The sequence below is a fragment of the Hippoglossus stenolepis genome, chromosome 23 (genome assembly GCF_022539355.2).
Source record: "Hippoglossus stenolepis isolate QCI-W04-F060 chromosome 23, HSTE1.2, whole genome shotgun sequence".
Taxonomy (NCBI): domain Eukaryota; kingdom Metazoa; phylum Chordata; class Actinopteri; order Pleuronectiformes; family Pleuronectidae; genus Hippoglossus; species Hippoglossus stenolepis.
Window position 1 is genome coordinate 12,309,325 of NC_061505.1, and position 12,289 is coordinate 12,321,613.

Sequence of the window (12,289 nt, forward strand, 5' to 3'; positions counted from 1 at the left end):
TTTTATAGAAGTTTTAAATTAAATCTCTTTATGTTTTTACTGTTTGTTAAACCCTGACATTTAACGGATGGTGAAAATAGTCTGCAGCTCTTCAACATCGACATATTCGCTTTTAAACGACCTTTACCTGAATACTTTAAAAAAATCTAAAAATCTAAAAAATAAATCTTGTTTATAGTTTACTTAATATACCACTGTTTTTTTAAGAATCACGTTAATAAATAAATAAATAAAATTGTAATCTTTGTTTTGGTAGCCACCGCCCGGAAGTGCGTGACGGATGACGTCACACAGGAGGAGGAAGCAGAAGTCGACAGCTAAGATGGCGGAGGAGCAGCAGGAATCATCACAGGGAGAGATGGTGGGTGAGGGAAACCGTAATAGCGGAAAATATACCGAGAAAACAGGTTGGTAATCCGTGGTGCCGGTGCGGCCCGTGTCTACACTACTGTCTGCTCCGTGTTGGGGCCTGTGTGTGGGGTGACAGCGGGTGGTGGTGGCGGTCAACGTGCAGCGGTGGTGATGGGGAGATACACAGGGCCAGGGCTAGTTGGCTAACGCTAGCTACCGTCGCTACACAAAGGAAGAAAAGCCGCTTGTTTCGTTACTGGGGCGGCAGTTGTTGGTGACAGTGCCTGAGCCTTTCACCCCAGGCCATGTTCAAAGTGCAGGAATGGTGTCAAAGGTGGGACGGCACCAGATTAGCGGCCAAAACGACGCTACTCGCCGTGACTGCAATTTGTTTTGTTTTCGCACAGGTCGCAGCTAGCCAAGTTTAGCTGAGCGACGTTAGCCGGTGTTGTGGATTAACTTGCTTCCTCGTTAACCGCTGTCTCTGGACCAAATGCGTCTTTTTGGTGAAATGCGGACATTTAGCTGCCTTCGTGAACACTGTTGTTGTCTTTATTTTTTTTAATAAAAAAAAATAAAAAAATCATATCAGGCATACCCCTCTGATTCTATTTTTATCTGCCTGAGTACAGTGGCTTCACCGCCTCTTAACAGATACACAGGAAGGGATCAGTACACGCGGTTTGTTGTAATTATTTGAATAAAGTAAGTGAGAACTAACTGATTTGCTAGTGGGGGGGGGGCAGTTTCTGTACAGGTTGTTCCTCCACCTGCTTTATATAACACAAGCATTGCATGCAGATATACACGTGCATGTTAAGTACACATGGCCGCTTTTGATGCTTTCCTTCAGAAACCAGCGATGAAGAAAACTTGTGGACATTGACAAGTCACAGTGTGTTTGTTCAGGACTAAAGAGTCAATAAGATCAGACTTAATGCACTTTATTGTAAATAGTTTATTCTCAGTTTGTGTCAATGCTCAATACCTGCATTTTACCTCTTAAGGGCCTTTGTGCTATTCTACAGTTTAGACAGATATGATGTAAAGTTATGATTGTCTTGCAATATGTTGATTACCGCAGAATTGTGTTATTATCGCCATGTATTGCATATTGTATCACAAGTTTCACTGTAATTCCCATAGCTTTTTACATAGCAATGTTTCTACTCATTCACATTACTCTTAACATTGCAACTGTGTGTTTACGTTTTTTTTTTTACAGATGTAAGTTTTGACCGGTCTAGTTTTTCATTCTGATATGTCTAATAGACACAGGCCTCATTAAGCTGTTTTCAGACATGACCTGCGGGTCGCTTGTTAGAAGCGTCATCAACCCCCACTCGCTCTCTGTGAATCCAGTGGGGATCCCCTGCTGTGTTCCACATCAAATTCTCCTGGATTTCTATGGACCTAATACCAGGAGGCCCGGCGGAGAAAGTCAGCAGAAACTGTGAAGCGTCTCACTCTGACATTTGCGTTCACACAAGCACCTCCCCCGGAGAAAATACGGGGGAACTGCAGAGTTCAGTACATGTCTGAAAACAGCTTTACAAACTTTGCAGTCAAATCTGCCTATCAATGTCCATTTGAGTATTTAACTCTGAAGCCTGATTTTTCGCCGCCTTTATCTTACAGGAGTGAACTGCCTCGCATATGACGAGGCCATAATTGCTCAGCAGGACAGAATTCAGCAGGAGGTGAGAAATTCCTTTTGATAAACAAGAGCAAGTTTTGAAAGGTGTCATCAATGATTCTGTCCTGGTCAGCATAAGTTAAGTGTTGTCATTGCATTTATCAATATACATTTTCTGTGTTGGTTTCTAGATCGCCAACAGTAACCCTTTAGTGTCGGACAGACAGGACCTGTCAGTGCTGCAGAGGGAGTATGCTGATGATGACACAATTTATCAGCTCAAGATCAAGGTCAGTCAAACCACAGCACCTGCTCTCACGTTACTGCACCCACATCATGATACATCTACTTCCCAGACCAGGGCCCCATTTTCTCCAAAACTATCACACATTTGCATACTTGAATGCAGTAGATTTGGGCTTACAATATGGTGTAATTCTGTTTGTTTTGTTGCAGGACCTACACAAAAAATACTCGTACATCCGTAAGACGCGACCTGATGGCAACTGTTTCTACAGAGCCTTTGGTTTCGCACATCTCGAGTCCCTGCTAGATGACAGCAAAGAACTTCAGAAGTGAGTATGAGAACTGGAAAACCCCTACAATTTTTTTTTTTGGAACATTTTTTTTAGGAAACTAACACAATTATGTTGGTCTGGTAGTGAAGTGGTACCTTTTAATATTTTGTGTTTTTTGAAATGCAATTTTTTTCTGTATCATCATAGCAACACGTTTTATTTGGCCAAATTAAGAATTAGCTCTTTCCTTGGAACGTTTCACCAATAACCCAACAGAAAAGATGCCACACAGTGTTCTGTTTACATATTACTGATATGAAGGGAGTCAGTAGTTATCACTGGCACTGATTAACAGGATCACTCAATCCTCAACACCGGCACCCTGTGGGTAGCTCTCACGTTTTAGGATAAGAATATTATCTTATAGTTTTTTTTGTCTCTTTAGGTTCAAAGCAGTTGCATCAAAAAGTAAACTGGACCTGGTCAATGAAGGCTTCACTGAGTTCACCATTGAAGACTTCCACAATACTGTGAGTTTACTCCACCAAAAAAAGCATACTTCTAATTGTCCTGCACATACAGCAATTTATTATTTTGTATATTTAAGTGAACAGAATTTTAAAACCTATTTTATGAGAAGTTTAAATTCAGCAAGAGCAGATAGACACCCTAGTTTTGGACCAGTTGTTTGGTAAAATGGTATTAGTACATAGCACTCTGATTAAATATATTTAATATCTTTCCTCCCAAGTTCATGGATCTGATCGAACTGTGTGAGAAACAGCCAAGCCTGCAGGAGCTGCTGAGCTCCTTCAACGACCAGAATGTGTCAGACTACGTGGTCGTGTACCTGCGGCTGCTCACCTCGGGCTACCTGCAGCGAGAGTATGGCTTCTTCCAGCATTTCATAGAGGGAGGACGCTCTGTGAAGGAGTTCTGTCAGCAGGTGAGATTTCTTTTCAATTTTCACTTCCATTATCTCTTGGAAAGTGGACCCGGCTGAACCTATTGACATATGTTAACCATTCTATGACCATAATGTTCAATGTCTGTGTCAATTACCACTTATTTTCCAGTGAAATCTAACTCCCATGCTTCCTTTTTTTGTCTTTTCCAAGGAGGTAGAGCCAATGTCTAAAGAAAGTGACCACATTCACATCATCGCCTTAGCCCAGGCCCTGAACGTATCCATCCTGGTGGAGTACATGGATAGAGGAGAAGGTGGAACAGTCAATCATCATGTCTTCCCCGAAGGCGGCGACCCACGCATCTTCCTCCTCTACAGACCCGGCCATTATGACATCTTGTACAAATAACACTCCTGGCCACAGCCCACCTCCTCCTCCTCCTCCTGCTGTACGCTGCAGCAGCGGGTCGAAAACACAAATTATTAAAAAAAAAACGACGGCCACGTTGATGAATCATACATCTGTGTATGAGATTACACTTACACTCATGTATTTGAAAAAAATAAAAATAAAAATCACATTACATGCCTCCCTTACCCCCTTCGCCCCAAGCTCCCAAGTTTTCTCCCTCAGTCATCACAAAATGGTTAATGAAAAAAAAAAAAGAATCTTTGGAAACAAATAGAAGTGACTCCAGGCATTTAGAGTTGTACAGGTTTTTTTGTGGTTGTAAATGTTATCTACTTGCTTTATGTTGGATTCTTTTCCTTTGTTACACTGCGTTTCATTGAGTTTTATTAAAGGGATTTACATCTTATTTTGTTGTGTCGTTGAATTCGGGGCTGCAGCGTGATCTGATCCTGGTTGATTCATTGAGACTAATACAATTCCTCTGAAACATAACACATCTTCATATAATTGATTGTCTGCTATACCTATTGATGTACCCCTCCTCTCGCCCAAGCTCAGCTGTGATTGGCTCCCCCCACAGCCCTCAAGGGGTTAAGCGGCACTGATAATGGATGGATATCCAAAGGTGTTCAGTTCACTCTGAGTTAGTGGGGAAAAACAAAAAATATTTACCTCTGGGAGGCTGAAACCAGCGACTTGTAGGTATTTTCTTGTCTAATGACAAGTGACTATGAAATCTGCCCTGATTGTCATTTATCATTTTTCTGATCACTCCCAACTGCAATTAACATTCTTTACAGTGTAGCTGTTGTATATTAAGCCCCTGGATGTCTTAAAGCTTTAAATGTTATTAACACTGAACACCAATAATGTATTGTTTGATTTTGACTGTTTACAGCTTCATAGCTCTAATAACCTTATTACCAGACCTGACACCTGCCTGTAAAGCTTTACTTGGTCCCTTTACTACAGGAACTCTCACTCTGATGCGTTAGTTATGTGCCATTGACTGAAACAAGTTCAGAGGAGCAGCTGTGTTGTTGTTTACATCTGCTCTCACACATGCGCGGTCGCGTCACCGCCGCTCAGCGTGGCCTTATCGAAGATCGTCGGTTTACAACAGCAGGAGACGCTGTCTCTTTAACAATTTAGTGGACTACAACAGTCGACTTTTGTAGCGGGGGCTGAGTGAGAGCTCTTCCGGTGGACAGATTCAAAGACGCAAGTGGAGAAGGACAAATGTTCAAATCTTTGACACTGTTGAGCAGAGTGAGAGCTGCTGCCGCCTGTGTGCGGCACCACTCTTCTCTCACAGGTACGTTTCCACCTGGAGACACTGCAACACAAGTTAGCCTGACTCACTTGTTAGAAACGAAGCTAGGCTAGCAGCGACACTGGGTTGGCTGTATCACAGCAGCTAACGAAGCTAGGCTAGCAGCGACACTGGGTTAGCAGTCATAGCTAGCTAGCACCTATTGTGGTTTAGCTGTGACATGATGCAGTCGCATAGAAAGCTTAAAGTAGTTTTGAATGAAATACACATTAATTTTCTCTGTATGTGAATTGTGTTTCTGTGCAAGTTTAGCAACACACACGCTCTCCACTTTCTTATTTGGATATTTTTAAAAGGGAAGTTTTTAAATGATGTTTCTGAATAATTACACTAACTTAAAATCAGAATTTAGTTATTGCATAATTCAGTAATTTGCGTAATGAACCCAAGAACAGGTATCAATGTCTGACAATACTCTATATTCAGCATTATTATTATTACTACTACTAATATTAACTGGGGTTGCTCATTACAACTATTAAAGTCACCACTATGTTATTAGTACTAGTTTTAATATCACGTTCATCACCAAATCTATTAAAAACAAAACTTATGTAGGTTAACCATGGCTCATAACACCACTTTGTGTTTCTGTCTTGGACCTTTCAGGGCCAATGCTCAGTTAGTGTCTACGTCATGACATTTATTTATTTATATATATATATATATATATATTTATATATATATATATATATATATATATATATATATATATATATATATATATATTTGACAAGGTCAACTCCTTCTCATCAAAGGTGGGCAGACTCATGCCACCAGAGACCGCTCGTGAGTTGCAATCTGAAAAGCTGCGCTCTTCTTCAAAAACTATGCTGAAACTAAACCTCCACATCGTCTACCATCTAGAGACGTCCCTCGTCCTCTCCTGCCCCTCGGTTGTCTCTCTCAGACACATGCACCGTTTGAACCGTTTTAAAATGAGGAGTCCATCAACATAAGCTCCCCAGGATGTCAGAACCTTGCAGACATCATATTTGTCTGTGTTTGACCGCTTGTGTCCACTGAATATAATGAATTCACTCTTTCTATGTGTAGCTGAACTGATGGAAAACATGGATAAGAAAGCAACCTGGGACCGTTTCTACGCTGAGAACAACAGTCGGACACCCACCTTCAAAAACTTTGAGTGGTTCTTTGGCTTTGAGGCTGTGCGGGACTTCATTATGCCCCTCTTGCAGCACAAGAGTGATCCGGATGCTCTGCTCCGTGTCCTGGATGTGGGCTGTGGCACCTCAGCACTTGGGCCTTGTATTTACAGACACTCTCCTGTGCCGGTGCAGGTCACCTGTGCTGACATATCGCCCGTAGCTGTACGACTCATGAAGGAGCACGTTGAAGCGAAAGCAATTCAACCTCATAGTGTTTCTTCTCAGCTTGAGTTTGTGGAGCTGGACTGCACACATCTTCTCAAGCACCTTGGTTCTGGCAGCGTGGACCTGATCATCGACAAGGGCACCATAGACGCCTTGTTGAGGTCTAAGGAGGGGAAGGGGAAGGCCGGCCTGGTGCTGAGGCAGTGTTTGAAGGTGCTGCGGGGCTCGGGGTCTCTGCTCCAGTTCTCTGATGAGGACCCTGATGCCAGGCTGCTGTGGCTGGAGATGGAGGCCCAGGAGCTGGGGACGATGGCAGCAGATGTTGGCATGCAGGAGGTTGGAGAATTAAGGGGAATGTATTATTACTGCTACCAAGTGACTCCTCGCTGTATTACACAGCAGTAACCTTCTACCTCTGGATGTTCATAAACCCAAATGAATAAATTATTCAAAATCATTGTTAAAAGAGAATATATGTTTTATTCCTGACTCACTTATGCCAACTAATTCACTTTAAAGAAAATCTATATATGTCTCAACCATGGTCTCAACTCAGCAATACTTTTAGTGGTCCCTGTTTTTACCTGGTATCTGCTGCCATCTAGTGGCCAGCAGACCAACCCATTCAGGATGCCAGTAAGGGATCTCGGTGTTGAAATAACGAAAGTAGTCAAAAAGACACACAAACAACTTTGATGTCACGTAGGTTGAGAAAACAGATTTAACTGCCTTCTTTTCTGAAGTTCTGTCCCGCAAAAATAGTATCATACTATATTGAGATTGTTCAATTGTTATAAATCAGTATCATTAACTACATATTCAACATTCAACATTGGTTAAAACATTTTTCTTTATTGCTCACACCAAGTATTCATATGTCATTACCGTAACTTATTCATGGTAAGGAAATAAAATGAAACAAATCTCCAATAGGTTTTATTTTCTAATTGTATATTGTATTCGTTAAAGTGAAATGATATTGTACATATCGTTTCTCTCTTCATGTGTATTTGAAGTAAATGACGTCTGACACAAGTACACTTAATCTGTTGTTTATACAAATAAGAGAATGTTAAACCCACAACAAACCTACTATTTAAAGCTGATTGAAAAATGGCCTCAATTTAACCCACCTGCTACTTTACCAAGGACTGCCACTAAATACGTAATAATGCAGTGCAAAAGAGTCGCGTACGGTCACAGTGCACAATACATTTTAAAATACAGCCTTGTGTTTTAAAACAAGCTAAAGAAGGTCGCTGGGTCCTGTCCCTCCTCTTCCTCCAGCTGCGCGTCCTTGCAGAAAGGTGGAGGGATGAGCTGCTGAGGGTCCAGTAGTCCGACAACGTTGTTAAAAAAGCTGTGGGTGAAACACAAAGATGGTGAAAACAGGCTAAAACTTTTCGAGAAGTCCCAAAAGCTCCTGCAATACTGAAGAGTTTTGTTAGTTGAGTGTGGCAGAAACTGAATGTAGTATTTATAAATAGGAATAAAAAGTTTGTCTTTGTCGGTGAATGCCAACGTCAATAACTGTGAAGATTGTTTTGTAGTTATACTCCAGCATATATAAAAAACACACAAATAGTTTCTTATATTGTTGTGTGTGTACGAGTTTCTCACAGCAGACCTTTTAACAATAGTTACATACATTTAAAAAAAGCCCTATTACCTTTCTGGTGGAAAATAGTATTTCTGAATAGTTCATTGATGCACTGACCTGGTCACCATCCATCCATTTGTGCTGGTGTGAAGCAGAGTGCTGACAGGAATACATCCAAACTCGGTGACAGTGCTCATGTACCCTGCTGCAGATAGAGAGGCGGATCACGAGGAAGCCGAGGCAGCGCAACCAGACAAGCGGGTTCATGTGAAAATGACATTTAAAAACAAGGGAACAATCACTGACAGTCAAGTGCCTCAATACACCACATGACATCTAGTCTCATTCCCTCTTACTTCCTCTACTATACCTTTCCCCTCCTTCATCTGCTGCTCTCCCGCCCAGGTGTTGACCAGGATTCCCTGTCCCGGGCCAGAGGAGCCGCCCAGCACAACCTGTGCCAGCAGGGACGCGTTCTTTGGGACCGCCAGTGGGTGGAAGTCCACATTCAGCGGCCTCTTGTAGCACGTGTGGTTCTTGGAGTTAATCTTATACATGACACGCTACAGGACAGGATGCTATTACACACTGAGCTGAGCTGTAAATCACATTTCCTAAAGCAGATGCGTTGCCATTACCTGTCTGTAGAGCAGAAGTACGTCAAGCTGGAAGGTCTCATTGCTGTAAACCCCCGACTCTGTGAGGCGGATGCGCTGTCTCTGGGCATCGTAGCTGTACTTGGCGAAGGCCAGCAGCTTCTCATTTTGGGTAGCCTTTGAAATGAAGACATTTTTTGTAACTTTAAATGATTCATCGTATTATTCATTTAACTTTACACCTGTGACTACTTTAAAAAAAAAAAAATTAATCCAGTAAGTTATTAAGGGTGAATGAAAACGTTCAAATGTATTTATCAGCCGGAGACTTGGCATTTACACAGATAGCATAATTACAAGATGTTCAGACTTACCACATACAGGTCTCCGGTCAGCTGTGGAGGGGATGCTGACAAAATCAAAGAAGCGGTTTTAACCTACATGGAGCCTTTATATCACATAGCACTTTTCACATTCCACAGTATATTTTTCACAAATGCTGAAATGAAAACAGGTGTGTGAAGCGCTGTGACGGGACAGCATCCATTAAAGCAAATTTGACTTTCGCTGTGTTGTGAAGGCTACTTACTGCATCGTTGTGGTCTCTGAGCGAGGCAGCCCGCTGACAGGCACACAAACAGGACGAGGACTCTCATGCTGCCTGTTGACAGATACGCAGGGAGGGACGTTTTACTGCTGCTTCACAGAGTTCACTTCCTTATAAGCGAGTGGGTGAGGCTGCCTCCAGCGTACAGACCTGCCCTGTCACCAGAAAAGGGGAATTCAAAGGTGTCCAAAGCATGGAATCTGTCCTGAAATATTATTTCATCACTTTTAGTCAATTTCCCTATTCTAGGTACATACATTGTTAAAAATCTTAGTACCGGCTTTTTGAATTTATTTTGTCTGTAGAGGAGGGTGTTAAAATGTGACATAGTGGTGCTTTAACAAAATTTCTAAATAAAACAACAGAATTCAAATTGAAATCCTGTGGAGAGTTGACAAAAAAAGCATTTCTCCCGTAAACAAGATTTTGATGGTAGTTTCCTGGTGCCTGTATGATTTCCTCAGGAAAACCGCGTCTTTGTTTCAACAGGAACTGATGGAGGGAGGAGAATATTCAAGGCATCGGCACCAAAAGAAGAAAGTAAGGGTTCGGATCTTTTCCATATTGTCTGTCTGAATGAATGTGACTAGCTTTCTCTATCAATATCCATGAAATATGATATATTGTGCTTTCACCACTTTAAATCCTCCTTTATGAACATTTGTGAAAATTATTAACAATGTATTATTATTATGAAGTAAATGATCAGAATTGAACTTTGAGTATTAGAAATACATTTTAACAGGAAAAACATTAGGGGTGTTCATTTCTCTGTAGATTGGCATTTCTTCTGATGAAATGTAGATTCTGTGAACTCTAATGTTTCCTAATAATATGATTCTATGTATTGTATATTTTCATTACACACAGACACATTTGTTTAGTAGTCTAATTGATAATAAAAATGCATGTGGTCACACAGATTATGAGACAATAGCCTGTTAACTTAGCAGTAATGTACAGTCATGATCAGATGGGGCATGTTGTAAAAGAAAACTGATGCCGGTTTATTTTTCACTGAAGCAATACTGTGTATGTCTGGAAGACAACTTTAGTTATCTGGTGATTTTAAAGCTGTATGAACTGTTTTTCAACCACTAGAGGACATTTTGTTGAACATGTTAGCAAATGATCAGCTTAATATTTCTAGCAGACAGTGAGTCACATTTATTTGGTGTGTGTAAAAGGGAAAAGGTGCTAAAATGAAATGTAGAGTCACAGTAGTCTTGACAATTTACATCACAGGTTTTTAATCAATTGGTGATATGAAAAAATTACATCTTCAACAATAAAAAAGATAAATTCTGCAAAATTTAGTCTGACAAGCTTTGAATTACACAATTTTTTTGCAGAAGTAAATGTGCAACTCTGATTCAGTGGCTTCCCTTATTTTCATTCAAAATCTCAAAGACAGTTTGAGACACGAGTTCAAGGAGGTCGTTATCACTTTTTAAGGAACAAGCTGACGAAGTCGACTGGCTCCTCTGCACCATCCTTCATCTCTGCATCTGGGCAGAAGTCCGGAGGGTTGAGCTGACCCGGGTCCGAAATCCCAATGACGTTGTTGAAGAAGCTAGTGAACAGAAAGAGGGGGACATAGTGAACACCTGGCAGGATTGAAATAGTTTCTGGCTGTAGAGTTGATTTGAATCCTTCCGTACCTTGTCAGCACCCATCCGAACTTGTCAGTTTGGTACACAGTGCTGACAGGAATGCATCCAAATTCAGTGACTGTGCTCAGGTACTTTCCTGGAGGGACGGACATGACAGGGATGGTGTTAATGAAGTGATGTGAATGAACAGACGAGCTCTAACCTTCACATGCTCACTCTCACCTTGCTTGTCGGGCAGATCTCCCATCCATGTGTTGATCAGGAGTCCCTGTCCGGGTCCAGACGAGCTGCCCAAGACAGCCTGGCCGAGCAGAGTTGCAGTTTTGGGGATTCTCATGGGCTGGAAGTCTGCCTTCAGAGGCCTTTTCTTGCATGTACGGTTTTTGTGATTAATCTCATACATGATAGCCTGAAGGATAAAAGTTGAATGTATGAGGATTACTATTATGAGAGAGTGGGTTTGTTATTGTGACACCTGTGAGTAGTATTAGAAAGATCGTTTTAGACGTTTTGAAAACAAATGAAACAAAGTCCTGATTCCCTCTGCAATAACTGAAATACACATGAACTTCCCTCTATGGCAAATCTTATCTCCCATTGAAGATAATAATGAGATCTGAATTAGAATTTGTATATAGGCTACCCCTGATTAACTAATCTTCCGGTGCAGATCTCTGTGCTTTGACTTCAATTAAACGCTAATTTCCCTTTGACTTTTCACTTTGGTTCAGGGGCGACTGCTCACCAGAACAAATTCATGTGCTGATACTGTCATTGCTCTGGTTACCTCTCTGAAGAGCAGAAGAGCATCGTAGGTGAAGCTCTTGTTCTCATAGCTGCCCAGCTCCTTGAGCCGGATCCTCTGTCCCAGTGCATCATACTCGTATCGGATGTAGGTCCACAGCTTTTCATTCTGTGTGGACTGGAGACAGATACTATGAGTGAGTTTACATGTTGTACTTGCTCTCAGGTTAAAAAAAACACTCTAAAACAAACACTCACCACAGTGAGGGCTCCACTCATAAGAGGAGGACTTGCTGTATTAAAACGTAGGGAGGTGCATTATTACACTGCATTATTTAAATAAAGTTTACATTTTAACAATGAAAAATTGACATTAAATAAGCCTGTAATGAAATGCGATATAAAATACACATCTGTCTGTCTGGTGCTTTACTTACAGCATGCGTGGGGCCTCTCAGCCAGGCAGCCTGCCAGTACACAAGCGAAAACCGCTAAGATCTTCATATTTTAGGTTTTCTACGCTCCGGTTCACAGGACAAAACAGACACTCTGGTGCTTGAGAGAGGAGCTACTTCCTTATAAACGCTGACACTGAGGCTCCAGGAGAAAGTCCAGCCTCCAGGTTTTATTTTTAACCC

The 12,289-nt window shown here is 41.5% G+C and overlaps 4 protein-coding genes across 4 annotated transcripts; 2 read left to right on the forward strand and 2 right to left on the reverse strand.

Moving 5' to 3' along the window:
• Positions 1 to 254: 254 nt before the first annotated feature.
• Positions 255 to 4,230, forward strand: LOC118102485 (ubiquitin thioesterase OTUB1). Its single transcript, XM_035148718.2, has 7 exons — positions 255 to 407; positions 1,990 to 2,051; positions 2,179 to 2,277; positions 2,444 to 2,562; positions 2,951 to 3,035; positions 3,257 to 3,451; positions 3,624 to 4,230. The coding sequence occupies exons 1-7, from the start codon at positions 281 to 283 to the stop codon at positions 3,819 to 3,821; spliced, it is 885 nt and encodes a 294-aa protein (XP_035004609.2). The 5' UTR covers positions 255 to 280; the 3' UTR covers positions 3,822 to 4,230.
• A 691-nt stretch (positions 4,231 to 4,921) lies between these two features.
• Positions 4,922 to 6,962, forward strand: cskmt (citrate synthase lysine methyltransferase). The gene is made up of 2 exons (XM_035149403.2): positions 4,922 to 5,139; positions 6,214 to 6,962. Exons 1-2 carry the CDS (start codon positions 5,064 to 5,066, stop codon positions 6,894 to 6,896), a joined length of 759 nt encoding a protein of 252 aa, XP_035005294.2. The 5' UTR covers positions 4,922 to 5,063; the 3' UTR covers positions 6,897 to 6,962.
• Positions 6,963 to 7,323: 361 nt separating this feature from the next.
• Positions 7,324 to 9,418, reverse strand: LOC118102850 (ependymin). The gene is made up of 6 exons (XM_035149405.2): positions 9,277 to 9,418; positions 9,062 to 9,096; positions 8,730 to 8,864; positions 8,462 to 8,654; positions 8,209 to 8,296; positions 7,324 to 7,851 (listed from the first exon to the last, which is right to left on the reverse strand). The coding sequence occupies exons 1-6, from the start codon at positions 9,341 to 9,343 to the stop codon at positions 7,728 to 7,730; spliced, it is 642 nt and encodes a 213-aa protein (XP_035005296.1). The 5' UTR covers positions 9,344 to 9,418; the 3' UTR covers positions 7,324 to 7,727.
• A 1,109-nt stretch (positions 9,419 to 10,527) lies between these two features.
• Positions 10,528 to 12,244, reverse strand: LOC118102495 (ependymin). The gene is made up of 6 exons (XM_035148730.2): positions 12,089 to 12,244; positions 11,910 to 11,944; positions 11,695 to 11,829; positions 11,130 to 11,316; positions 10,956 to 11,043; positions 10,528 to 10,867 (listed from the first exon to the last, which is right to left on the reverse strand). The coding sequence occupies exons 1-6, from the start codon at positions 12,153 to 12,155 to the stop codon at positions 10,738 to 10,740; spliced, it is 642 nt and encodes a 213-aa protein (XP_035004621.1). The 5' UTR covers positions 12,156 to 12,244; the 3' UTR covers positions 10,528 to 10,737.
• Positions 12,245 to 12,289: the final 45 nt, after the last annotated feature.